The sequence below is a fragment of the Mesoplodon mirus genome (genome assembly GCF_964341445.2).
Source record: "Mesoplodon mirus genome assembly, chromosome: 9".
Classification (NCBI taxonomy): Eukaryota; Metazoa; Chordata; class Mammalia; order Artiodactyla; family Ziphiidae; genus Mesoplodon; species Mesoplodon mirus.
This window is the reverse complement of record NC_138985.1, coordinates 59,505,402-59,533,335: the sequence shown is the minus strand read 5'-3', so window position 1 is coordinate 59,533,335 and position 27,934 is coordinate 59,505,402. Positions and strand designations below refer to the sequence as shown.

Genomic DNA, 27,934 nt, shown 5'->3' with positions numbered 1-27,934 from the left:
CCACCTAAATAATAAAGAATATATCTACCACCTGACCTTAATAAAGTATTCAAGGCTTTATTTCTAAATGCCTTTTTAACATTTTCTCCTCAACCTAAGGATGTCCACACCTGAACTCATCATTTCCCCCACTGTCTTGATAAATGGACTGCCACATTAATTTAATCACCCTAACTAGAAACTGGGAAGTCATTCTTTCCTTCTCCATCTGTATTACATTTGGCCACAGTCTTATCATTTCTCTTCCTAAATATCTCTCATCCTCTCCCCATCCTCCCTAGCTCTTTCCATTCTCACTGCCACTGACTTAAATTCAGGTTGTCATTATTTTTCATCTAAATTGTAGTCTCCACTGTTGCCATTCCTCTTCATCCTTATTCATTTTTTATATTGCATTTTAAAATTTTGAGCATGTAACTCCCCTGCTGAAAAATGCTTCGCTGGCTCTCCACAGACTTAAAATATCCCAGCTCTGTAGTAGACCTTCATGACCCAGGCTTCTTTACCTGGGCTGTTAATCTTCCCATTTATTTACCCACTCCTGCTTGTCCTTATTAATCACTCTTCCAGGAAACCTTTTCTGCTTATGTGTTCCCAAGTATTCACTGAGAGCCTTTCTGTCTCTTCCCATTATATCCTGTGCATGTATGTGTCGTACACTTAGAATACAATATTGTAATAATCTCTTTATTTGCTTTACTTCTACATTAACCTGGGAGCTCTTAGAGGACAGCTTTTTATTGTTTTTTGTTTCCACAATATCTGGCATCCCTTAAGCCCTCAGAACATAGTTACAAAATGAATAGATAATATATCTGAAATGTTATTTATATATTTTTAAATCCATCTTTTTATTATAAAACTTTTTCTCCATTGCCATCTTTTAAAATTTTGAAGTAAATCCTTTGGGGAAGACATTTAGACCTGGTTTCAAAAACGACATTGGGAAATTCAGAATAGTTTTAAAAATCTTAGAATTTAAAGATAAAATATTTTCCTCTTAGTAATAATACTTAACAGTCGTAAAAACTTGTAAAGAAATACCAAATACCTTAAATTGTGTTTCTTTTGTGTGAGGTTCACAGCACCCCGTCCTTTGCTTGAGCTTTCAAATAAAGAGAGTGCATTTAAATATAATGTAGAGCTGGCATAAAAGTGGAAGCTATTCATCTGTGAGGAGCTGTAACGTGACAGTTGTATTAGTTAGGGTAGGCTGGCTGCTGAAATGAAAGTATCGAGTCAAACACAGTAAACATTTATTAATCATAATAGTCTAAAGTGTTAGGAATGGGACAGGGGCTCTGCTCCACACAGTTACTCGGACTGACTGAGACTCTGCCATATTAGCAAAGTAGCTTCTGAGGTTGCCTGGAGTATCTCCATTCCAGACAACCAATCAGAAGGGAAAAAGTGTGGAGAAATAGGTGTGGGAAGTTTTTTGAGCCAGTCCTGGAAGTGGCATAAATCACTCCTGCACCTATTCCACTGACCAGAATTCAGTCACATGGTCACACTTAACTGCAAGCAATAGTTCTACTCTGTAGAACTGTTGTGTAGTACTTATGGCCATTTCTGCCAATTATCTACATTCAGCTAAATTATATATCATAATTCTAACTTACAATATTATATAGAATCTAAGGCTAACTTAACTAGTAATTTTATTGTAATTAAAACAAAGATTTTCTTCTCTGGTGTTTACACATTGTGTCATCAAGTATTTTTAAATGATCACCTCCATTTTCATTCCATTGATATTTCCCTAAGTTACTTCTTTTATATAGTAGGGTCAATTCTAATAACGTGATATCTAATTGAATTTTATTACTTGACATTTGTCTATTCTTTGATAACTTTTTTAACAATTTAAGAGTTCTATATTTCAGTCTCCTATTAAGGCATATAATAGAGGCTAATGCAGGTTTTCAGATGGACATCTCTTCTATATTGTTTAGGTAATATCAGTGACATTTTGATAATCAAATAAGATTTTCAGAGATAAACGATGCTAGTGAATAAAAAAGACAGTGCACAGAGCTGCAGTTTATACTACTTGCTGTCAAAATCCGGATGGGCTCTGTTTCAGAGCTATTAAACTGAACTATTTGTTAGCTTTATAGATTGTATCCTTGGTAACATTCATTCGGCTTTCCACAGGAAAATAGATTTAAGTATTATGTTATCTACTGTCAAATTTAGTCCCAAAGTAATGAGGTTGAAGACAGAAGACAGAAATGTTTGGCAGTATTTACTAAGTAGTAATTGAATTTTAAGGATGACTCTGTTAAGAATACAAAGGTCATTTTCTGGGCATTTCCTCAATAATAAAAGTAACTTATATAGTTCAAAGCTACCTAATGAGAAAATAAGTAAAATTTACTTACCTGTTTTTTAAAATATGAGACCAAGGCTAGTTTGCTTGTCCTTAGAGTAAATGTATACTGAAGTATTTTTTAAATCTCCTTTGGAGAGCCATCACTTCTATAGGTAATTAAACATCAGTAGTCCACACCTCCTCTCACTCTACTCTCTTCCTAGGAAATGACATCTTCTCCCACGGCTTCCACAGATACAGATTTCTCCCTCTAAGACTAGACTTCTGAGCTCTATACACTTATATACAACTGCCGATTTGAAAGCACCTCTAGGATATCTCAAAAGCCCCTTAATCTCATCATGTCTAAAATTAAAATCATACTTTTAAACCTGTACCTGAGTCTCTGATATTCCCTATTTACATAGATGGCAGCACCAACCAACCAACGTGGAAGACCCGGGACAACAACTTTGACATTTCCTCTCCCTCAGACCCTATATCCCATTGTTACCAAGTTTTCAGTCTCACGTCCCAGATCTTAACTTCTTCCTTTCTCTTCATCTCCACTGCAGCCAACCATGGCCTTGGCTACCATAATCTCTCACTGGTACTTCCCAGTAGCCTCCTTTCTAGTCTACCTTTCCCTCCACTCTCACCCTATCCAATTTCTTTGTTATTCCATACTGTAGTCAGAATGATCTTTTCGGATCTAACCGTGACAACCTCTTCTTCCTAACCCTAAGCCCAGTTTTCACTGGCTTCCTGTCACTTCTAAACTGATGATAGGAGTATTATTAAAAAGTTCTACATGGCCTAGTCCCTGCCTGTTTTCAGCCTCACTCACACAGTGCTTCCCCTCTGGTCTCCATGCTCCAGCTACATTGACTTTTTAATTTCACAAGGATGCTACCTTCTCTCCTGCCATAAGGCCTTTTAACATGCTATGTACCATCTGTCTAGAATGTCTTTCCCTCTTCCTTTTACCCAGTTAGGTCCCACTCATCCTTCGGATGTCCACTCCAAGCCATGAGCTCCCTGAATGGGAGTCTCTACCTCTTCTTAATGGTGCTTCTGACAGTGATGATTTTTTTTTAATGTGTTGATTTTACTTAATGTCTTTCTCCCTACTAGACTCTCAGTTCCATGAAAACAGGAATTATGCCTGGTTTTTCCTCCTATTATATCCCTACAGCCTGACATAGTGTATGGCACATGAAAGACATTCAATAAATGTTTGCTAAATGAATGATGTGATAGAATCCAAGCAGAAATTGTGCTGGAAAATATTTGTAGTAGATAAGACTAGAATTTAATTTAATATGTGTGTATATAAATTATAGTAATTCTTTTTTTCCATTTATGAAAACGTATTATAGTGGAGATTTGAAAAATAATCATGCTGTTCTAAGAAAGTTTTAACTTTTTAAGTAAATACAAGTATACCTCATTTTATTGCACTTTGCTTTATTGTGCTTTGCAGATATTGCATTTTTTACAATTTGAACATTTGTGGCAACCCTACATTGTCAGATGATGGTTAGTGTTTTTTAGCAATAAAGTATTTTAATTAAGGTACTGTAGTCTGTTAAGTGTGATAGCATTATAGCTAAAAAAAACAATGTAGTGTAAACATAACCTTTATATGCACTGGGAAACCAAAAAATTTGTACGACTTGCTTTATTGCAATATTGCACTGGTCTAGAACCAAACTTGCAATATCTCCAAGGTATGCCTGTAATGGCCTATCAAAACACTCAGGTCCATTTAGCAACATTTCCTAGAATGCACTCATGTGCAGTGTTTTTCAGTTGTAGGATTTTTCTTCTTTTGTAATGACTCCCGTTTCCAAGCTTATCTTCCATCTCCCCAAACCACAATATAGTATACTGTAACTTTACAGAGCTGCTCATGTCTCTCCATTATACTTCTGTGCCTTTGCACATATGGAAACATACTCTATCTTCATTGCATGTCTGAATCATAATTATCCTGGTAAACCACCAAATATATTGACTTCATACAGTTGAAAAAAGTCTTATATAGAAAGTTTTCACAGTTATTTGTATTTGATTTGTAAAATGATATAGAATGGGCCCGTGGTAAATAATTGACTCATATTACTTTTGACCCTGTGCTTTATTGGGCTGCAGTGGAAAGAACACAGGCTTTGAATTCACAGAAATTTGTTTCAAATCCTTCATATCTGTGTGAGCCTGGGCAAGTTGTGTAATTTCCCTGAGTCTTGGTTTCTTCTCAATAATGATTGAAAAGTTTGTTGGGAGGAGTAAATAAAATAATATATATAAAACACCTGGGAAAATCATTGGATATATCAGTTTATTGTTTTGAATGGGTTAGGTTTTTATGGCTCTGGACTTATAACATACTTCACTTGACTATAAAGTGTTTGTACTAGGCAGGTAACCTTTTTTTAGTTAAGCCAGAATCAGGCTCACTTAATGTGGAATTTATATCAAATTCACTAAAACTTTATAATCATAATCTCTTCAGAAGTTCCTTCTGTTTTCAAGCTGTTTATCAAGTGATTTTTAGGACTTGTTGGCATTTTGACATGCTTATAGTTAGCTGTGTAATCATTTTACAACTTGACAGCAGTGAGGCCAATTGTGCAGTTACATATTATTCTTGAAAGAGTAAAATGGCTTAATCAAACCTATACCAATAAAAATTTAGTAAATTCCAATGATATGTGAGCCACGACTTTTGATTATTAGTAGAAATGACTGAAAATTTTGACCATATTATTAGATATTGACATGGTTGTAAGCCATGATAAATTATAAAAGTTTAAATTCTGTTTAAAAATATAAATGGGCTCTTGCCTTCCAAGATGGCCCACACTCTGTCTATGGAGTGTGTATCTCCCTGAACAAACCTTCTTTCACTTTACTATGTCTTGCTCTTGAATTCTTGCCTGCACAAAGCCAAGAACCCACACTTGGCGGCCATCCCAGGGACTCAGACATGACTTGGGATGTGACCATCCTCTCGCACCCCACTCTCTTTCCTGCAACATCTTTTCTGGCACCCAATGCGGGGCCTCAAATGCCATAATCTCGATCCGCCTACTGGGCTACAGCTGCCCTCTGAAGGGTGGCTGGGACTTATCCTGAGCCATGTAGATTCAAGTAGCCCGTTAAGTGGCAGCTGACGTCGCCTGCAGGATCTGGCAGAGACCAGTTCTCTGGCCGTGAAGAAGCGCACTGAGGCCAAGGCTTTTCCCCCTCAGTCTTTCTCATTCTCCTATTGCTCAATCTCTTTGGACTTGATAAGATCCACCCAGAGGACCACCAAACATCCAAATTAAGACTGCGCGGCAAGTAATTGACAAATTGGTTGGGTCTAAAGAACTCCTGCCAGGGGGCTTATCTGGTGGCGCAGTGGTTGAGAATCTGCCTGCCAATGCAGGGGACACGGGTTCGAGCCCTGGTCTGGAAGGATCCCACATGCCACGGAGCAGCTAGGCCCGTGAGCCACAACTACTGAGCCTGCGCGTCTGGAGCCTGTGTTCCGCAACAGGAAAGGCCGCGATAGTGAGAGGCCCGTGCACCGCGATGAAGAGTGGCCCCTGCTTGCCGCAACTAGAGAAAGCCCTCGCAGAGAAACAAAGAACCACCACAGCAAAAATTAAAAAAATTAAAAAATAAATATAAATGGATATAAAATCATGAATATTCATTTGCAATTACTATTTTGATACAAATAATTTTTTTTCATAGATGACCTATATCTCTCTAACTTATTCTCTTTTGTTATTATGAAGCTCTTAAAACATCACCATATTTTCTTTGTTATTTGAGAGATATCCATTCTGTTTTTCTTAAAGATTGGGACAGGGAGAAATTACTTGAAGCTTGGATGTCCAACCCAGAGAACTGCTGCCAACGATCAGGTGTTCAAATGCCAACTCCACCACCAAGTGGGTATAATGCCTGGGACACACTCCCTTCTCCAAGAACTCCAAGGACTACACGCTCTTCCATCACCTCTCCAGATGAAATAAGCTTATCTCCTGGGGATTTGGACACCAGTTTGGTATGGTTTAGTATTCAGTGTACTTCCCATAGTTTTAGTTTTAATATTGTTTCATGAAACCTCTAGTCATATTCTTGTAATTGAATCCTATACCCTACTTAAAGGGTTCAGTTATTTCATGCTTTGGTAAATATTTATTATCACAGACTATTTTTGATATCTCTGAATTACAGATTGAAAAACAAAAGGGCTTTATTTTTCTCTTTTAAAACAGAAAACATAAAAGAATTTGGGAAAACCATCTACAATATTTTCACTTAAAATCTCCAATTGCTTAAAATTTTGAGCACACCATACTGAAATATTAAAAGTTGAATTTGTGATAGGCACCTGAAACCAAAGATATGAAAATATTTTTATATTTTTCTGAACAAATTTATCCTATGTTGATGATTATGTATTTGTTTCAATAAGACTTCTGGAGTTTGTCATCTGGATACATTTCCAAAATAAATATTTGCTTTTTATTGAGAAACAGTACTGCCATTGTGTGCATTTTTAATTGGCAAACCATTGGTGTACTGTTACAGGAAATTTTTATGTTTCTCAAATGATTCAGCCACACAAAATATGTTATAAATATGAATGCACTCCAGATTTTATCTGGGCCTTCTTGGAAAACAGAATCCGACTTCTGTAATTCACATCTGTAACATTATAAAGGTGGTTATTGTTTAGAAGATACACAGCTTTGTACCATGGTTCCCTGGGTAGAAATCCCTAAATTGCTACTCTGAATTTCCTGAGTTGCTGTATTGAAGAAACAGAGTTACTCCGTTTTTGTAGATTTTCTGGGATGCGTATAGGGTGAAGGACATGATATTGAAGTGGTTATTTTGCAAGGAGCAATTTGATCTTGACTTTAATACATTACAGTGATTTGTTTCTTGTATTTCCTTTTCCAAACAAATAGTTGCTGACTAATTTACCACATACATTTGGAATTTAAGAATTTCACTTTTGCATTAAAACATTTAAATCCCACAATAATTTATAATGAGATAAGCATGGTATTTGTTATTTAGTCAAAGGTAGGCACACTAACTTTAATTTCCCTTATAACTTTGAAACACTGTTTAAAATTACTATGCTAGTATTTTTGCCATAAGCTAATGAACAAAGAGATGTTCTGTCTCCAAAGTACGACTTTGTTTAAATCATTTTTCTTCTTCACTTCCAGTGTGACATTTGTATGTGCAGTATTTCTGTATTTGAAGACCCAGTGGATATGCCCTGTGGACATGACTTTTGTAGAGGATGTTGGGAGTCGTGAGTATATGTACAGCTTAGTATTTCTTACTGCATGATAGCACTCTAATCTGGCAATAAAATTTCTTGCTTTCAATATTTAATGATATGGATTATTTATATTGGTTTCAGAGTTACACTCAAATGTGTTATATTTTACTACTAAAGAAGAATTCTGTTTTTATTTTGACATCTTCCCATCTATTAATTTAGTAAAATTATTTAATTTAGTAATTAAGGTTATTTTGCTTAATGTAAGGTACTTTGGGGAACAAAGCAGATGTAGGTGAATAAGTTTTCTCATCTATTATAAATTTTAAGCCTGCACCTCAATATCAAGAATCAGTTTCTTATATCCCAAGATTGTTTAAGCATTTGTTTTTATGCTTTCTCTGAACTTTTTGTGACAAGCAGATAGCCTTGGAAATCTGTAAGAATATGGATGCTAAAAATTCCTTTTTAATCAATTCAGTTAGATGTCTCTGCTAAGCATGGTTGGTCTGTATTACAAATTGAAATTTTATTTTCCTTCTCATGTTTATCTCTATTCTCCTTCCTATTACCTTGCCAAGATTTATACTTTCTCACCATCCATTAATGTTGCTCTAATGTTGTACTTTTTGAGAGAGGTTTATAAACTAAATGAAGAAGATCAATATAATGAGCAATATGTTATCTGGTTATCTCTGGAGACACGTAAATCTAATGATTGATGACCTAAGCAAAGCATATCACTAATATTTAAGGAAAAAGTTTTCAAACTGTTCTTTTTCATGGAATACTAGGAACCAAGTGTAGGGAACTAGGGAATACCATGTTGCGTGAGAGAGCAAGAACCTGAGGAAATTTTTTTTTTAATAACTTTGTCGTGGTATGGATAGCATACACTAAAACACATATTCAAAATAAATAATTCAATAAGCTTTGACATACATATATACCCATGAAACCATTACGACAGTCAAGATAATGAATATATCCATTACCCCCAAAAGTTTCCTCATTTCTCCTTGAAATCCCTCCCACCCTTCTCTTTCCACCTCCGTCTTATCCTTCCACCACCACCCTCCACCTCCCATCTGTAGGCAGCCACTGATCTTCTTTCTGTCACTGTGGTTTCATTTTGAGTACATTTTCTTTATCTGTTTTCCAAATTGGGATATAAGGGAAGATTATATTTGTATTTATATTTGTATAAATGGATTTGTATATTATATTATTTATTTGGAGGGGAAAAATAATCTGCTTTTAAAAAAATCAGAATAAGTAAGAATATCTGGTTGTTCTTTTTAAAACAGATTAGACTCTACTCTGAATCTAATTAGATAGGCTCAAATCAGTGCAGCTGATACAGATAAATTAATTGGCAAAGGTCAGAACTCACAACACAAAGCAAACTTTGAGCTGGTTCTGAGCACAGAAAATCTTCCACAGGTTTAGTACTTTATTTAGCTTAAAATTGTCAACTGTATTATATTAGGAAGTATTATCTGGGTTCTACCAAGTTTGTTACTGTTGACATTGATTTCTCTGTGAAAATTGAGCCCCTGTAAGGGATTTACTTGAATATTTTTGAACTTCCTTGACCTTCTTCACCAAACTCCTATCACAGGAACCATCTCCCATACTTAATGGTAAGATTTAAATGTGAAGGATCTAATTATTGTTTTCCATGGTACCTTATCAGCCTACCTAGGATACTCCTCCTCTCTCCTACCAGATAGTTCTTGTCAAATCAAGCATCAGTAAAACAAGTTCCAGATTGAGTGACTCGTATGTGAATAAAACCATTTAAAAATTAATTGCAGTCCTTTCATGGGCATATAGAAAAACTCTTCAGTCTAAGAAGCAAGGAAGAATTTTTAAAGGTCCCTAGATAGTTTTGAAAACATCTTAATTTATCTTACTCTTCTCTACCCCCTTATCTCATCAGTCCATACAGATGCTTTGAAGCATCTATGCCAAGGGCTTAAATGAAAGGAAAATTACTATTTTCTACCCAGCCTAGAATATCCTTCCTGCTACTGATTAGTTGTTGATTTAGGTAAGCGGTAACCTTCCTGTGCCTCAATTTCCTAAACTATAAAATGGTGACAGTGGTGAGTACTTTATAGGATTGTTGCCAGTTTATTGTTAAATGGCTTAATATATGGAAAATGCTTAGAACAGGGCCTGGCATATAGCAACCACTCAGTAAATGTTAGTTATTACCATCTTACTAAGTTTGGTAATAAACAGTGGGAACTTACGATATAATCTGTGAAGCTGACCTACAAGATAAAAATATAGGTAAAGTTTGCCCCAGATTTCTCTCGTTTACTAACATTCATCAACTCTATCTTCTGCTTTTAAATTTAGTGAGAAATTCTATGTTGCTGAAAATTAGTAGACTGGCTCACAGAGAGATGATCCTTTCTTCAGTGAGGTCTTCTCAGTTCTGTCATTTAATTCCCCAGAGATAGTTAAACCTGCTCTGATGTATTTAGAATACATAAAATTCAAAAACATCATTATATAGTAACTGAGTCTAAGTACGTTGTGCACTTTGACAGGGAACTATAAGTATTAAGATAAAGTATATCTAACTTTACAGGGAACCTATTCATAGCTAAAAGGAAGAGAATCCTGCTCTGTGAAAAAAGGAACTCTACAATTAGCTATTCTCAAACTTTTAGTCTCAACATCCCTTTACACTTTTAAAAATTGTTGAGGACATTTTTCACATAACTAGAACAATTCTAAAATCTGTATGGACATACAAAAGACCCTTCATAGCCAAAGCAATCTTGAGAAAGAAGAACAAGTCATCACACTCCCTGATCTTAAACTTTACTACAAAGCTGCAGTTATCAAAACAGTTTGGTACTGGCACAAAAACAGACGCAGGTCAGTGGAACAGAACAGAGAGCCCAAAAATGAACCCACACTTATATGGGCAATTAATCTGCAACAAAAGAAGCAAGAATATACAATGGAGAAGAGATGACCCCTTCAATAAATGGTACTGGGCAAACTGGACGGCCACATACAAAGAATCAAGTTGGACTACTCTCTCTCACACCATGCACAGAAATATATTCAAAATGGATTAAAGACTTAAATGTAAGACCTGAAACCACAAACTTCTAGAAGAAAACATAGGCAGTAAGCTCTTTGACATCAGTCTTAGTAATATTTTTTTGGATATGTCTCCTCAGGCAAGGGAAATTCACACTTCAAAAGTTTGTTTCTTCGGGGCTTCCCTGGTCGCGCAGTGGTTAAGAATCCGCCTACCAATGCAGGGGATGCGGGTTCGAGCCCTGGTCTGGGAAGGTCCAACATGCCATGGAGCAACTAAGCCTGTGTGCCACAACTACTGAGCCTGCGCTCTAGAGCTTACGAGCCACAACTACTGAGCCCGCGAGCCACAACTACTGAGCCCGCGAGCCACAACTACTGAAGCCTGCGCACCTAGAGCCCATGCTCAGCAACAAGAGAAGCCACCACAATGAGAAGCCCGTGCACTGCAACGATGAGTAGCCCCCACTCACTGCAACTAGAGGAAACCCACGCGCGGCAACAAAGACCCAACACAGCCAAAAATAAATAAATAAATAAAATTTTTAAAGTTTATTTCTTCTTTTTCCATGGGAAATATTAATGATAAAACCCTCACTAAAATTTATGAATTCTTTATTCTATGCCAGGCACCATGTAAATATTTCACATACATTATATCATATAATCTGTATAATAACACTGATAAGTACATATTGTTATCTCCATTTTACATATAGCAAAATTGAGGCCCAGAACAGTTAAGTGAATTGCTTAAGGTCATATATCTTGTTGGTGGCAGACCTGGAATTCTCTAATTAAAAACCTTGCTGTTAACCACTTAATTCACCTTGGGCTAGATTCCTGCCACTTTCCAGGATGCCTTTTCTGTACTACCTCAACTAGTGTGCCTAGAGTAGGACATGAAACTCATTTTAATATTTGTCTAAATGAAATATAAGCAGAAATCCTTTTCTTCAAAAAGTTATGCTGTATTCCAGTGCCACCTCAAAAATCTCTTGAATTATCTATGGTTTAATCTGTACCATTGCTCTCTTTTTTTTTTTTTTTTTTTTTTTTTTGCCATAAGTGGGCCTCTCACTGTTGTGGCCTCTCCCGTTGCGGAGCACAGGCTCTGGACACACAGGCTCAGAGGCCATGGCTCACGGGTCCAGCCGCTCCGTGGCATGTGGGATCTTCCCAGACCGGGGCACGAACCCGTGTCCCCTGCATCAGCAGGCGGACTCTCAACCACTGCGCCACCAGGGAAGCCCATCATTGCTATCTTTAATTTAAAGGTGTAGAATATTGAGAATTGAATATGACCTTTCTAAACCACTTATTTCTATTTTTAATGTTAAATAAATATATTGTTGCAAATTTTTAAAGAGGATAAAGCAAACAAAGTTAAAGAAATTATAAAACATAGATCTGTATATAAATATTCATACATATATAATGAATGGTTGGGCAGGTAATAAGTGTTCAGTGTTTGTGAATTATATGAATTAATGTATTACAATTGATACTGCACAGTTTGTTCATTGGTATATTTTAATTATACTCTAACAGAAAATTCAGCATCAAGAAAAGATTCTTAGATTGTGCAAATTATATCCTTGCCTTTTTTCTATCAATTGATAATTTTAATAGGTTTTTGAATCTGAAAATTCAAGAAGGTGAAGCTCACAACATTTTCTGCCCTGCATATGATTGCTTCCAACTTGTTCCTGTGGATATCATAGAAAGCGTAGTTTCTAAGGAGATGGACAAACGATACCTACAGTTTGATATTAAGGTATGCTGCCAATTATCTGTGTGATTTCCAAAATGTATATTTTATTAAACCTATATAACAGATTTGAATTTTTTTGTTTTATTTTTGAAAACAAAGTAATGGACTCTGACTTTGTCAGAAAAACTGCATAAAGGAATGGTGGCCTAAATTAAAGTTTTAAACTAAAGCATTATTTTATAATCATGATAGAAGTAAAAGCAAAAAGCCATAATAGTAGTTTACAAAAAAAATAAAACTATCGCTCAGAACTATTCATTGATTTGCATGTTGAACTTTTATAACTGATTGATCAAGGTAATGTTCAAAGTAAATAGTAACTATTTTAAATTTTCCAGAAGACATATTTTTACTCCTCAGTGTAAATATTTAGAAATAAAGATTATCAACTTGGAAATTTATGGATTTTTAATTTCAAGTAATAGTTTCATAAAACAAATTATAATGTTTATTTCATCTTTTTTTCCCCATCTTCTTTTTCACTGAGGAGTTATTCAGAAGTGTACGCAAATATTCTTTGTGTGATTTAAAAGTTACATTTTAACTGTCTTGTTCAGATTTTTTGATGGTCTAAACCCTAATACATGGACTTTTAAAAAAGAAATCCTACTGTTTCTTTAACATAGAAGGCATCTTAATATTGACTTTTTTTTTACATTTTGCTTTTTTTTATTATTGTGGCAAAATACACATAAACTTTACCATTATAACTAGTTTTAAGTGAACTAAGTGTACTTTTACTTTGTTGTGCAACCATCACCACTCTCCATGTCTAGAATTTTTTTCATCATCCCAAACTGAAACTCTGTTCCCATTGGACACTAACTTCCCATTCCCTCTTCCCACAGCCCCTGGTAACCACTGTTCTGCTTTCTGTCTCTATGTCTTTCGCTATTATTCTAGGCATCTTATATAAGTGGAATCATACAATATTTATCCTTATGTGTCTGGTTTATTGCACTTAGCATAATGTCTTCAAGGTTCATTCATGTTGTAGCATGTATAAAATTTCCTTTCTTTTTAAGGTTGAATAATAGTCCAATAATGTATATACCACATTTTGTTTATGCATTCATTCATCCATGGATATTTGGGTTGTTTCTGCCTTTTGACTGCTGTGAATAATGCTGCTATGAACATGGGTGTACAAATATCTATTCCAGTTCCTGCTTTTAATTATTTGGGGTATATATGCAGAAGTGGAATTGCTGGATCATATGGTAATTCTATGTTTATAATATTGATTTTTATGTATCATTAGAGTACCATTTAGAAATTTACTGTTCTGATGCAACTAATAATCACAAGATTCTATTTATAAAAATTATTTTCCATCAGAAAAGTGGCACATTGTATGAGAAAACATTTTTAAATTACACATTTTCTATATGAATAGTTGCATTTTTACTTTATCATCATCTACTTGGTTTTTAGATTAACGAAAACATAAAATTTAAAAGTCGTGTCATTACTAAGGTAATTGCCACATTTTTCCTTCTTATTTTATATATCCCAATACTATCTTAAGTGTTTCTTGAGACTGACTACGCTTTGTTTTTTTATTTCACTCTGTTTTGCTTTAAAGTAAATTGACATATGGGGTACACTCCCTATTAGAATTGAGAGTTAAAATGTTTTGTTATGTTTTGTTATTGCTGTTTAAACAGGCCTTTGTTGAAAATAATCCTGCCATTAAATGGTGTCCTACTCCAGGCTGTGAAAGGGCAGTCAGACTAACAAAACAAGGGTCAAACACATCTGGGTCGGATACACTCAGCTTCCCCTTGCTCAGAGCCCCTGCTGTGGACTGTGGAAAAGGACACCTCTTCTGCTGGTCAGTAAAAGACAAGTTGGAATAGCCTAATCACCTTTCTGACAGTTTTTAAAGAGACTTTATACTTTGAATCAGGCCTTTAAATTGTAGTATTTTTGATATCATTCTTATTCATTAAAAAATGTGTAAAGAGTGGTGATAGTTTACATTTATTGTGTGCTTGATGTGTGCCAGCCACCTTGCCAAATATTTTCAAATATTGAATTCTCCTAACAATGCTATGAACGGAGTGATATTATTATACCCATTTTACAGATGTGGAAATTTAGGCACAGGAGAGCTGCCCAGGGTTATGCAGCTAGGAAATGGCAGAAATGGAATTAAAGCCCAGCTCTGTTTGATGCTAGAGCCCTTGCACTTGAACTTTAATACCAAATTACTCACCATAGATTAGAAAATGTTTAGAGTTTAACATCGTTTCTTAAAGTAGAAGTCTCTAGCAGTGATTCTTAACCAGGCATGCCCAGAATTTAGTATTAAGACAGCTTTTCCAAATTTTCATTCTAGACTCCAATAAGAGATATTTTGATTTAGTGGATTTTGGAGTGGGGCTCCAAAAAAAAAAAAAAAAAAAAGCTCTTATGTGATTCTAATGCACAGTACCAGTTAGGAACCAGTTTGTGTCTTGTTTTATTTAATTTCTAGTGCCTGATAAATACTCAGTAAGTATGAACTGATGATAAATCAGTAACAGATAGGCCATGTAACTATGTATAGTCTCTTGACTGTATGTTTGTCTGACATCAGTGTTATACTTTATTCAATTATAATAACTTTTTGTTTATGTTAATTAAGTGATCAGAAGAAGAAATAGTATTTGTTATGCTTTTTGCTCATTTCCAGATTTATCACATATGCAAGGAAATATTGTACTTGAAGTAGATATAAAACTCTAATCTTTACTTGTATGCTTATCAGAAACCAAAATCAAACTGTAGCACTGCTAGATAGTAAAAAGGCAGTTATGGAAATATCCCTACCATGAAAGGTCTATTTCTTAACCTCATCATCATTATCATTAGCTAAAAATATTTATTGAACTGCCAACCTATATATAGCACTGAATTCTAGGTCAGGTGTCAGCAAAGTAGTGTCTGCACCAATTTTTAAAAATAAAGTTTTATTAGAACACAGCCACACCCACTCATGCCAGTTTGTTTAGCTATTGTCTGTGGCTGCTTTCAGGCTATGACAACATCAAGTAGTTGTGACAGAGACCATAGGCCTGCAAAACCCAAGATATTTACTATCTGGCCCTTTACAGAAAAAGCTTGCGAGGCTTCTGGCTAAGTGCTTGAATATAGTGATTAATGAAAGGAAAACCACATTTACTACTTTCATGGCTAAATCAGGTTCAGCAAGTAAAATAGCAACAAAATACTGAATAATAGATTATATCCACATGCCTTAAGATAATTTTTCAAAACATTTAAAAAGAAAATTCCTAATTTTTAGTTTTACATGTTTTACTATTCGATGGTTGAGTCCTAATTCCACCTCACTATCCCACCAGAAAAGATAAGGATCCAGCAACAGAAATCAGAAGTGAGTTACTGAATACACACAAGCTTACTTGTTTGCATATAAATTGTCCTTAGATTAATATGAATCTACTTTATTATAAAGTAAGAATATTAAAAGAAGAAAATAAAGGAGCTTCTTCTTTGAAGTTAGTTTCTTGAGAAACTTAAGCTCTAGTGCCCTAAAGCACCCCATCTAGAATGGTACTAATTATGTACTGTCCTTCAGAAAATCATTTTCTGAGCCCTCTGGTTCAGGTAAGCACCCCTGGATGAAAAAAGCTGATTAAGAGGATTGATGGAGAGGCTACAAAAATGGAAAACATAGATTAGTAAAATGTTTAGAAGATTAAGAAGATGATAACATTTGCTAAGATCTGAGGATAATAAAGTTTTGAAAGGAAAAGAAAAATCTGTGATTGGCATTGTCTTCTTAAACTCTGTGGTTTCTGTGGCCTAGCTTTTATTAGTTTTCACTGTAGATTAGCTTTTACTTTCTTGTATTCTTCCCCACCTCTCTTTGTATGCTGCAAGTAGTAAGTTTGGTTTGACTGAAAATATGGAAACTAATGGAAAAACCTACCAAGGTAGATTAGATTCTAAAAGCTATATATGCCAGTAAACATATATGATGCTATAAACTGTACCTTTCTAGTCTAGTGTTTGGAGAAAATATATCAGCTACTCTTTCTCACACCCCAAAATATCAGGCTGGTTATACTCAGTATCCATTGGAAACTATATGCCAAGATCACAGGCCCTACTTGGAATTTTATCTCAGTTTAGGGGATCTGTCTGTGGATGACCACATGGATTTAAGATCACATTTGGTAATTATTTACTCCTCCTATTATAAGGGTGGTAGATAACTTAGCAAATAGTATCATCATTTTCTGGCATAGCAATCCAGGACTTAACTTTGTTACCTTTCATTTTTGAAATTCGTTAAGCTATAGGATTGATATATGTAGGTATATGATATATGTATATTCTAGGATTTTTACATTGCTTCACCTCTCTAAGAATTAATTTGCAATTTTAGTTTTTACATAGCTTCCTACTCGTATTCATATAGTATAAAAGCTTTGCCTATAGTCAGAAATTCTAAGAAAAAAAGGAAATTCTAAGTAGATTTCTGCTGCCCTTATCTAGTGTTTCAAAGAGAAAGTATGCTTCATGCAAAAGGAAGCTTTGCAAGAGAGATCTTTATAAAATAAAAGCATGTGATTCTGGGTTTTCTTCTTTCTTTCCCCCAAAAGTTCAAAAATATTTTCTAAAAATAATTGCAAAAACCACAAGAAATGCCAATAACAGTTTCTTCTTTTTAAGAACTACATATGACAGAATCAGTTGAGAGCTATCCCCAAGAGATGTCTGCTTGGATAGAACTGAATATATTCATTGTTGGGAGGGAAGGTAGGAGTAGGCATTTTTCTTCCCACCACAGGATAACCTTTTCTATTATAACTTGTTCACCAACAAGTTCTGTGCCCTTAATAACTGAACCTGGAATGCTTTCTCCCACTATCCTGTGTAATTACAGTTTGTCTGTCAGAGTATTTGCTACCAGTCATTGGTGTCTTGGTTAAAACTTTCTTCAGGAAATTAGTTTTCCAGTATCTGTAGAACATTCCACTATCTTCATTATTTCTATCAGAATACTCTGTCTTCCTACACATGGCATAATCCAGATTATCAGTCACCTATTACATCTGATAGCATTGTCATCACTATACTGTACTTTGGAGAAGTTAAGGCTTATTTTCTCTGATGTGTTAGTTTTCAGAGATCTACTTTGAAAGATCTACTTTGTAGATGCCATCTACTTCTACTTTTAATCAACGCAATATTTTTTTAATGTCTATTAAGTTATCACTAAGTTACTAAGGAGCTGTATAAAACCACAGTTATGGAAAAGATTTCCCAAACGCCAGATTTGGTAATAAGTCAGAAATTTAAGAAAATTAAATTATTCTTTCCAGGTATTTAGTGATTTTTTAGGTATACAATTCAATGGCATTAAGTACATTAACAGTGTTGTGCAACCATCACCCCTATCCATTTTAGAACATTTTTATCATCCCAAACAAAAACTCCACAGCCATTAAGCAATAACTCCCCATCCTCCCTCCCCGACCCCAGCTGCTGGTAACCATTATTCTACTTTGTCTCTATGAATTTCCCTATTCTAGATATTTAATATAAGTGGAGTTATACAATATTTGTCCTTTTGTGTCTGGCTTATCTCACTTAGCATAATGTCTTCAAAATTCATTACATGTTATAGCATGTATCAGAAGTTCATTCCTTTTTATGGCTAATATTCCATTGAGTGTATATACCACATTTTGTTTATCCATTCATATGTCAGTGAACATTTGAGTTGTTGCCTTCTTTTGGCTGTTGTGAATACTGTTATGAGCCTTGGTGTAAAAGTTTGAGTCCTTGGGCCTCCCTGGTGGCGCAGTGGTTGAGAGTCCGCCTGCCGATGCAGGGGATACGGGTTCGTGCCCCGGTCCGGGAGGATCCCATATGCCACGGAGCGGCTGGGCCCGTGAGCCATGGCCGCTGAGCCTGCGCGTCCGGAGCCTGCGCATCCGGAGCCTGTGCTCTGCAACGGGAGAGGCCACAGCAGTGAGAGGCCCGCATACCGCAAAAAAAAAAAAAAAAAAGTTTGAGTCCTTGTTTTCAATTCTGTTGCAACTATTTGAGGAACTACCAAAGTGTTTTTCATAACAGCTGCATCATTTTACATTCCTACCAGCCATGCTCAAGGGTTCCAGTTTTTCCACATCCTTCCCAACACTTGTTATTTTCTGTTGTTTTTCAAAAATAGTAGCCATCCTAATGGGTATGAAGTAGAATTGATACATTTTTAATATAGTGAAATGTTACCTCATAGTTAGTTAAGACTCTACCCGTCAGTTGGCATGTCTTCTTAACTTAAACTTTGTAAACAAGATCTTTGTTTAGGGACTTCCCTGGCAGTCCATTGGTTAAAACGCTGTGCTTCCACTGTAGGGGGCGCGGGTTCCATCCCTGGTCAGGGAACTAAGATCCTACTACCTCTCGGCCAAGAAAAAAAAATTAAGAAAAAGAAAAGATCTTTGTTTAAAATGAGACTGGTGATGATGATGTGATGATGATGGCACCCATAGATTGGGTTTTTCTTTGCCCAAAATGATGTTTTGTTATTAACTAGAATGATTAGCTTTGTGCTACAGAATATAATGTCATATTGAATTAAATAATTCGTAGAGACTCTAAGTCATTTTTGTTTGACTTTTAAATTTTTATTTATTTATTTATTTATTTTATTTATTTATTTGGCTGTGCTGCGTCTTAGTTGCAGCATGCGGGATCTGTAGTTGCGGCATGAGGGATCTTTTAGCTGTGGCATGTGGGATCTAGTTCCCTGACCAGGGATCGAACCTGGGCCCCCTGCACTGGGAGCGCAGAGTCTTAGCCAGTGGACCCTCAGGGAAGTCCCTAATGTTTGACTTTTATATACCTATAGAAAGAATATATAATTAAGTTACAAATAATAAATTGATACAGTTTTAATTATTTAAATCAAAATTTGCCAAATTCCAATAAGACAGAAAATTGGAATTTATCAAACTTGAAAGTAAGTTAGATTGCCCTTGCTGTTACTTGGGGATTCAGAGGTAAAAGTAATGACAAGAATGTGATGTAAAATTGTACTTCCCAAACTTTAAAATGCAGAAGGGTCATATGGTGATTTTGATAAAATGCAGATTCTAATCAGTAGGTCTCATGGGTCCTGTTCTTCTGCACGTTTAACAAGCTCCTGAGTAATGGCAATGCTGCTGGCCAGGGGAACACCCATTGAATTGCAAGAATTTAAACTATTAGTGAGACAGGACCCAACTGATAAAAAATACTTTATAGCTCTTAAGGCATGAGAGGCTAAATTATAAATATTAGGTAATCTATTTGGAACTTTTAAAAATGTGTGAATAAATGTACTGATGAAAGAAAATCTGTCCTAGTGGCATCGAGCTTTAGAATCATGCTTCCAATTCCTCTATTGAAATGCTTCATCTCTCAGTAGTCACTGTACCTCAGTGTTCTCAACTTTACATTTGGAACAGTACTTCCCACCTGTTCTTTTACCTTGATGTTGATGAAGGATACTTTTAAATTGCCTTTTCCATGTTTTCCTCTTTAGGGAGTGCCTTGGTGAAGCCCATGAGCCTTGTGACTGCCAAACATGGAAAAATTGGCTACAAAAAATAACTGAAATGAAACCAGAAGAACGTAAGAGGAATTTTAGATAGCTACATATTTTATAATAGCATTCAAAAGATAACGTGGTTTTATTTCTTAGAGTCTTCATTTAAAAATGAAGTTTTAAGTTTTCAAGTTTGTTAATGCGAGAGCTCGCCTTTTTAACCCCTCTAACCAACATCCTTTTGGAGATCCCAGGGGGGGAAGCATAGACAGGTTCCATGTTTCTAACGGACTTATTAGGACTCCAGGGTAAACAGGGGTCACATTTAAGTTCTGCTCCTATAGTCCTTCCCTTTTATCCTGGGGTGGGCTAACTAGCTTTTCTGTACTTCATGAGAAGAAATGTATGATCTGTACTGAGAGGAAGCTTCTTATTTCCCTGGAAACTTACCGTGGAGGATAAAGCAAGTTAATTTCTTGCTATTATGTGGTTCTGTAGATTTACTTACATTAAATGCCATGTCTATAACTAATTTTTACTGAGATGTCTATAAATATATTACCTCTGTTAATCCTCACACACATGCTATGAGATTGATGCTAGTTGTCCCATTGTACAGATAGGAAGCTAACAGATTGGATTGAGTGACACAGGGGAAACAGAATGCGTTTGAATTAGCCTTCCTAATAGCAATTCCCATGTTTGACAAGTAAATATATCTGCTTTGCCATAATTTCTCACCTCCTGAAGTAAATATTTTATGACAGCTGTCATAAAATTAATATAAATGAAAACTAATTTGGTGGTTTTTAACATTTTAAAGAATGGTGTTAGTTTGAAGTATTGCAGATGAGGATTAAGAATTCACACACTTCATCTACACTTATTGTGAGCAAAGTACATAATAAAGATGATGCCAGCCTTCAAAGAGTACAGAGGCTAGGAGGGAAGCAGTCAGATAATTACAGTATCATATGTTAACTAACACAGTTGGATAAAGATGAGAATACAAAAACAGAAACCACTAACTCAGGTTGGGGACAGAGGATGTTAAGGAATCTTCCTGACAGCAGCAAGATACGAGTTGGGTTTCAGCATATCCACAGAAGCAGAGATGTGGTGGGTAATGTCAGCAGCTGAAGTGACACTGGGAGAGACTGGCTGGCAGCCATGAGTCCCTAAAGGCTTGTATTATATTGGGCAATATACCATTGCCCGAGAGATTGTTCTCAGCAGTTTATATTCACAAGATCGATTTTGTGCACTGACTCGGGGTTATTCAGATCCATGGAAAAGACACTACTTAGGTAAACCAGAATACCAGTTTATTAATCGACAATGAGGACGATCCCTTTCACATGATGAGAAGGCTCATGTCCTTTAAATGGGAGCAAAGGGAAGCGGATAATTTTAGGATATTTTTTAGTGAGGGCTGATTAATCATTTCTGTCCTGAACATTCATCATTCAGTCAACAAATATTATTTGACTACCTGCTTCCCAAATCAAAAAGATTTGTATAGATTGTTCTTGTTCCCCAGGTTCATTGTATCTCTCTCTTGAATACCAGATAGAGCTTGCCATTGCTCTCTGGATACCCACCCATTAGCCCTATCTGTGTATGGGTATGTCTATGTGTGTGAGTTCCGTAAAGAGATTAATACCATTACCCTTCAACACCTTTAAACATGACAAGACGACTGGACTTTGTTTTCTTCTCCTGCTTCTGACACCTAGAAACATCTATATTTCTATTAGAAATGGCTTGCTATTGCCCACCTACCTACATTTCTTTATACATTCTGTGGAGTTTAAAATTAAGGTCCATGGGAGAAATTTGCAAGAGATGAGGCTGGAAAGGTAGGTGTTGCCAGATTGTGAGGGTTCTTGCCAAATTGTCTGAATTTCTCCTATTAACAGAATAAGCCATAGAATGCATTTTTTGAATAGGGAAGTGGCATTGTTAACGATATTTTTATCAAGATAACTGATAACTAGGAAGGGTAGACTAAAGGAGAGTTAGGTCAGAAGTAGGAAGGTGAATTTTTAGTTTGGGTCAAGGGTAGATCATGATGTCATTGGTGAACTTAGGTAATTCAGGTAAAGGAGTAACTTTCAGGGGAAAATTATGAATTTTGTTGTGGGCATTTTGCACCTGAGGTACTTGTAGGACATATGTGTGGAGATTGTCCAGTGGCTTTTAGAAGTGCTTGTCTCCAGTTCAGAAAAAATGCTGAGAAAACTTAGGAGTAACTTGTTGCTTTTAAATAGTATCTTCATTATGTCTTTAGCATTTATTTAGTGCTGTTTTATGTTAGAATACAGAAATAAGATGCCCTCTATGCTCTTGAAATTTATATTTTAGAGTTGGAGACAGGTATGTACAAAACTCAGAAAAATAAGTATAAAGGTGGTGTGAGAGAACAGTGTACCTGTGATACATTGTGAGGGAGGGGAGGGACAATGGAGCAGATTAGTTAGGAGATCATCTAGGAAAGAGGTAAGGAAAGCTTTATAAAATAATTGGTACATAAGCCCTGTATTGAAAACTGATAGATGTTCTTCACACAGACCAGAATAGGAAGGGCATTCTAGGCTCATGGTAAAGTAGGGCTGTGAAATAGCACGGCATGTTCAAGGACTGCAAATAATTCAGTTCAACCAGTGCAAAGGTGCAGTGAGAGATGAGACTGCACGTGCAGGGGTGGGGGTTATATGTAATGCTGGGAGGTCTGACTTTATCCTGAGACACCAAAAAGGAGTTTTGAGTAGGAAAGTGATAACTGAAGATGTTTGCTTAGAAAAATCATTCAGGTGGAAGTGTGGATGATGAATTAGGGACTGCTGAGATATTAGGTAAGAAAGCTGTTTCTGAGACAACTTCAAAATGTCCAGGTGAGAGAATATAAGGGCTTGAACAAGACAGGCAATACAGATGGGAGAGGAAAGGTGTTTACAGGAGAAGTAAGAAGATAACTTTTCATTTTATTAAGTTATTAATCTAGTGTACTTACCAGTTGCCTAAAAGAGTTAATGCACCACAAGAAGTAATTAGTACAGTATAGTATTTAATTCTTGAGTAGAAAATGGCCAGAAGTATGTGATTTTAGATATAAAGCAAGTATTTTGAAATGGGCGACTATTTTTAGTTATCCCTTGCCAATGTAAAATTGGATCAATCATTCCATATTCACAAATAAGTCTTATTAGAGAAGAAGAGGGAGAATGACCTGGCTAGTCAGTACAGATTTTTGGAGGGACTGTGACAGATTGTCCTTGCATAAGATAATGATCCTGATAATGAAGAGAGAAGAGAAATAGAAGAACTAGAAACTGGTGTACACAGTGTATACGTGGTTACCTCTGGTGGCCAGAGATAGGGAGACCTCAAGTAAAAACTGAAGATAGTCCTCAAAGAGTCCCAAATAGGATTTTAATGCAGAAAGATGGAGGAACTTTAGAAAATTGGATAGGAGGCAAGAGACCCAGGACACCCGCAAGTGGTCCACTGCAAAGGGAGCCAAAGCCAAGACTGCAGAGAAAATTCCCCATTGCTGAGAAAAAGTTGTCTCACTGTACTGATGTGTAATCACCACAGTGAAAGTTGGTGGTAACCAGTAGACTATTAATGGCCACTTTTAAGTTTATGAAATTTAGGGTAAGGCTAAAAGCAAACAATAATAGGCCACTGTAATACTTAAGTAGAACATCACTGTTAAATATACAAAAATAATACTCCAAAAAAGAAAAGTATGATTTAATGCTGTATTGGGTTCACTTATTAATTTGGGTCATGGTCACATATCTTTGGCATAAGAATTTTCAACCGAACTTGTAGATTCATGAGATTGTTTTCTCCCTTATCCCTAGTTTTCCAAAGTCTTTGAGTTATGAGACTTAAAAGGAGTGACAAAATCTAATTGATGAGAAAAATATTAGAAAATATACTGAGCTCAGTTGAAAGAATTAATTCCATATAAAGATTGAAATACTGTTTTTCAGTACTGAAGCTGCTTCTATTGCAGCTAATCAGAGCAAGAAGCAGGAATGATTGTATTTTCTGTGAAATGATAGTTAATTTATAAAAATTTAAGACCAGTTTTTTTCATAGTACATACTCAGTAATGGTTATTGAATGAAATTCAATAGTCTTTTAAGAATTCAGTCTTTAAAAGCAACTTTGTTTTCACTTGAGCACATGTTGATAGATCTTAGATTTTTATACTGTAATACTTGATTAAATGAAGTTAATTTTTCTTACAAAGAGACCTGAAAGCACACTAGATGATTAAGGAAAGAAGATCAAGCTATATTAGACATGCATCTGAAGTGAAGAGTTTGGAAGTCAGTAGGGATGGAGAAGACTCACCAGGTAGATTGAAGGGAGTTTGGGTATTGCAAGTATTGAGAAAAGTATGTACAACGGGCAGATGTATGAAATTAGCATGTTCAGAGCACAGGTAGTAAAGACATTTCTTCCAGTTCAAGTTTTTGTTGTACTAATAGTTGGTTATTTTCTGAACATGATTTATTTCATGTAATCCTCTAGAATGCAGTCAGAAACTAGCATTCTCTCCAAGGGTAGGAGAAAAAAACTGTTAATGTTGCAGGCCACACAGCTGCTTTGTTTTAATGGCTTTGTGCTTTATTTATTATAACAATGGACAATAAAGGTCATAAGAATATGTTGGAGCCTCTGAGCTAAAAATAGTGTTGATGCTAAAGGGAGGAGAAAGACCACTACTTTAAACAAAAATTAGACACTGTACTTAGTGATTAGGTTTTATAGCAATACCCTTTGTAAACAGCATTACCTTCACAGCTGACCTTCATAGCCATTAAGTATAGTACGTTCCTTCTGAAACTCCTGTTCTCCACCAAATTATCTGAGCATTCTCTGTACCAACACCCTAATCAAACCATCTTCTACCAAGTGGCCTTAGAAATGGAGTGCAGTCTGAGCAGTTCGTTGCTGCTATTGTTTCTCTCTGCTATGTGGAATTGAAAACCAATGCTTTACAGTCCAGCAGTAGCTGCTGTTCTGTCGTTGACACAAACTTAAGTCAGTAGGCACCCATGGTTCCTTGCAGCAAGACACCCCCTGCCTCCACTCCTCCACTGCTAGGCTCCATCAAAGGGCTGTTGCTGGTGCTCATCTCTTCCAGTTGATATGCAGAGCCAGTTCCCAGGGGTCAGACATCTCAAACCTTTGTTGCCTTTCCTCTCCAGGGATTTAAATCTGGGGGTTGAGTAACTTTTTCTTTTAAACTTCAAAACTTCTGATTTCTCCCCTGCTTTCAACAGTAGGGCTAACCTGTTACCCAACCCTTCCTAGAATATCTGCATATAATGAGGGTCTTAAGTGAATGGACTACTCTCAAGGATTTCAAAGTGATTTTCAGACGTCTCTTTCAGTAAAGAAAAGGTAGAACTTCCCTATGTACTTGAAGTTAGAAAACAAACTTCATTACTGTCATTCTTGCAGGAAAAAATAATTTTTTAATTATGTGTCTACCACTCTCTCCAGCCCCTAGATCTCTGCATGGGTGGTGGTGGAGATTTATAGAACATAAAATGTAAAAGTTAGAGTCTTTAAAAACCCTGACATTCTTTAAGAGTGCAGATCTCAAAGTAGAATAAACAGAGTTTAAGATGATGAAGAGTATAAGGTTGATGTGGGTATAGAGGGTGGGAGGACCTTACCAGTAGTTAGTGGCCAAATCATGAAGGGCTTTGTATTCTTTGCTAAAACAGTTTGATTTTATCTTGTAGTCAGTGGGGAGCAATTAGAAGATTTAAAGATTTGTATTTTTAAAAGATCACTTTATAGAGGCAATATAGTGTGGGTTGTGAGGGTGGGGGGAGAAGGATCTGGGAGCTAGGTTGGTTTCTGTGTTTTAATTGTCTGGGAAGAAGGTGTGGAGGATCCTAGCTAAAGCAGTAAGAAGTGGGAATGGAGAGAAGATGGATATGAAAGAGGAAGAGATAGAATCAATGGGACACAGTAGATGAGGGGAAGAGGAAGGTGTCCAAGATCATGCTCTTCCTGGATTGATTCTGGGTAGATGATCATATCATTTAACAGGACAGGAGATAGAGAAAGCAGATTTGGGGGAAATGATGAATTTAGTTTCAGATATGTCATTGGATTCATTTTTATTTTGTCTTAAATAATCATGGGTAAAAATTTTGCCATAGACCCTAATAGGAAAATAAGTATATATTTAAAATTGAGAGACAGCCTGCAAAGAAAACTTTGAGTGTTTTTCCATCTGGAGTTGTACACTAAATCATTTATTTCTGTATTTGTGCTTTATATCCCAAAGTTGTGGGAGTTAGTGAAGCTTATGAGGATGCTGCCAATTGTCTCTGGTTGTTAACTAACTCCAAGCCTTGTGCTAACTGTAAGTCTCCAATACAGAAGAATGAGGGATGCAATCACATGCAGTGTGCTAAGGTAAGTTAAAGAGGATTGTACAATACATGCTTTGCAGTTAGAACTTTCATTTGATTGTGAATCCAAAGAAGAAATGCTGTAAGCATAGGTATCTTATTGGCTTTCAGATGGATTCTAGAAGATTGTATTCTACATTCTTTGTTAAATAACATAAATGTTGGTTTATATTACTAAATTTTACAATCATGATGAATGTTAAAAATAAAGGTAAGGGTTCAGTGGCACTTGGCCAGATCAGAAATGCCTGAGTCCTTCCCTCCCAGTCACCCACTCCCCCAGTGAGGATTCTGAGAGAGTTTTGTGTATATATAAATAATGTTAGATGATCGAGTGCTACCTTACATAGATCTCTTGCAAAGCTGATTTTGGAGCACACAGCATAGTCTCAAGGTCCTAGTCAGGCCCCAAGCAATCCCCCTAAGTCCAAATTTAAATCCTGATGTCTATATAAGAAAGGTGCCCAAAACAGTGGGCAGACTTTAGGTTTGCTAATGAAATCATCAATTAAATAAGTAACTCATTACTGTATTGAAAATGAAAATGTCACTTGGCTAAAAATTATTATAAATAATTACTGTTAGAAGGCTACCCTCCTGACCTAGTTGCATAGAAAGAAACTACCATATTTAAAACAAATATTCTGGAGTTAAGTTAATAATATTTTATTAATCCATGCCTACATTTATGAACATTTTTGCTTAACTGTAATATCTCAGTTTTTTTCCTTTTCCTTGGGAATGCCATGTATATAAAAATAATTATTTAAAATTATTGAGAGAAGAACAATATAATTTTTCTAATTTAGGATGTGAAAGAAACCCACATAGTTAAGATTTCAATAAAATATATCAATATCTTCTCTTTAAGTACTTCTTGATTTTTTACCTTGAAGCTAATGATCATTATTATTATGACTTCAAAAATAATGACAGTTACCAGATGATTTTATATTATAATAAATTAACATGAATGAATTGTCTTAGTGAGACAGTAGTGATTTCCTAAGAAGAAAAACTTAGTAGTGTTCTGAGTAAAATGCTCAGAATTGCTTATTAGTTTAGCTGATCAGGCCAAAATTATTTCATTTATATGCAGTCCTATCTCCAACATCCATATTAGTTTTTTCTTGGACAGTCTGATATAGACTACATAGATGTGTAAAAAAAAAAATACATGTTGACCATAAAAATAAGCAGTTGGGCTACTAATAAAAGGGCGGGATCCAACATTACCTTTATTTCAGTCATAGCGCCTACCAGCAGTAAATAGTTGATAGATATGTATTGAGTGAATGAATATTTTCATGAATTAATCAGGCTAATGATGTAAGGTAATTTATCTTAAACAGATTTTTGCTTAAACTTCTTTTGCATATAAAAGAAACATTTACTTACATACTATGTAAATGTAGTCTTATTTAACCATCTGAAGTATTTGCATTGAACAAAGGAAACTGATGAGTAATTCTCATGACAT

General features: G+C 35.7%; 1 protein-coding gene across 5 annotated transcripts in view; it reads left to right on the top strand.

The window, feature by feature from the left end:
- Window positions 1–27,934, top strand: part of ANKIB1 (ankyrin repeat and IBR domain containing 1) — a 156,444-nt gene that overhangs the window by 108,597 nt on the left and 19,913 nt on the right. For all 5 annotated transcript variants that reach the window (XM_082631662.1, XM_082631660.1, XM_082631661.1 and 2 more), the window contains 6 exons: window positions 6,166–6,374; window positions 7,555–7,643; window positions 12,312–12,456; window positions 14,121–14,287; window positions 20,000–20,088; window positions 26,328–26,458. In XM_082631662.1, coding sequence (XP_082487788.1) covers window positions 6,166–6,374; window positions 7,555–7,643; window positions 12,312–12,456; window positions 14,121–14,287; window positions 20,000–20,088; window positions 26,328–26,458 — 830 coding nt within the window. The remainder of the gene's footprint in view (window positions 1–6,165; window positions 6,375–7,554; window positions 7,644–12,311; window positions 12,457–14,120; window positions 14,288–19,999; window positions 20,089–26,327; window positions 26,459–27,934) is intronic.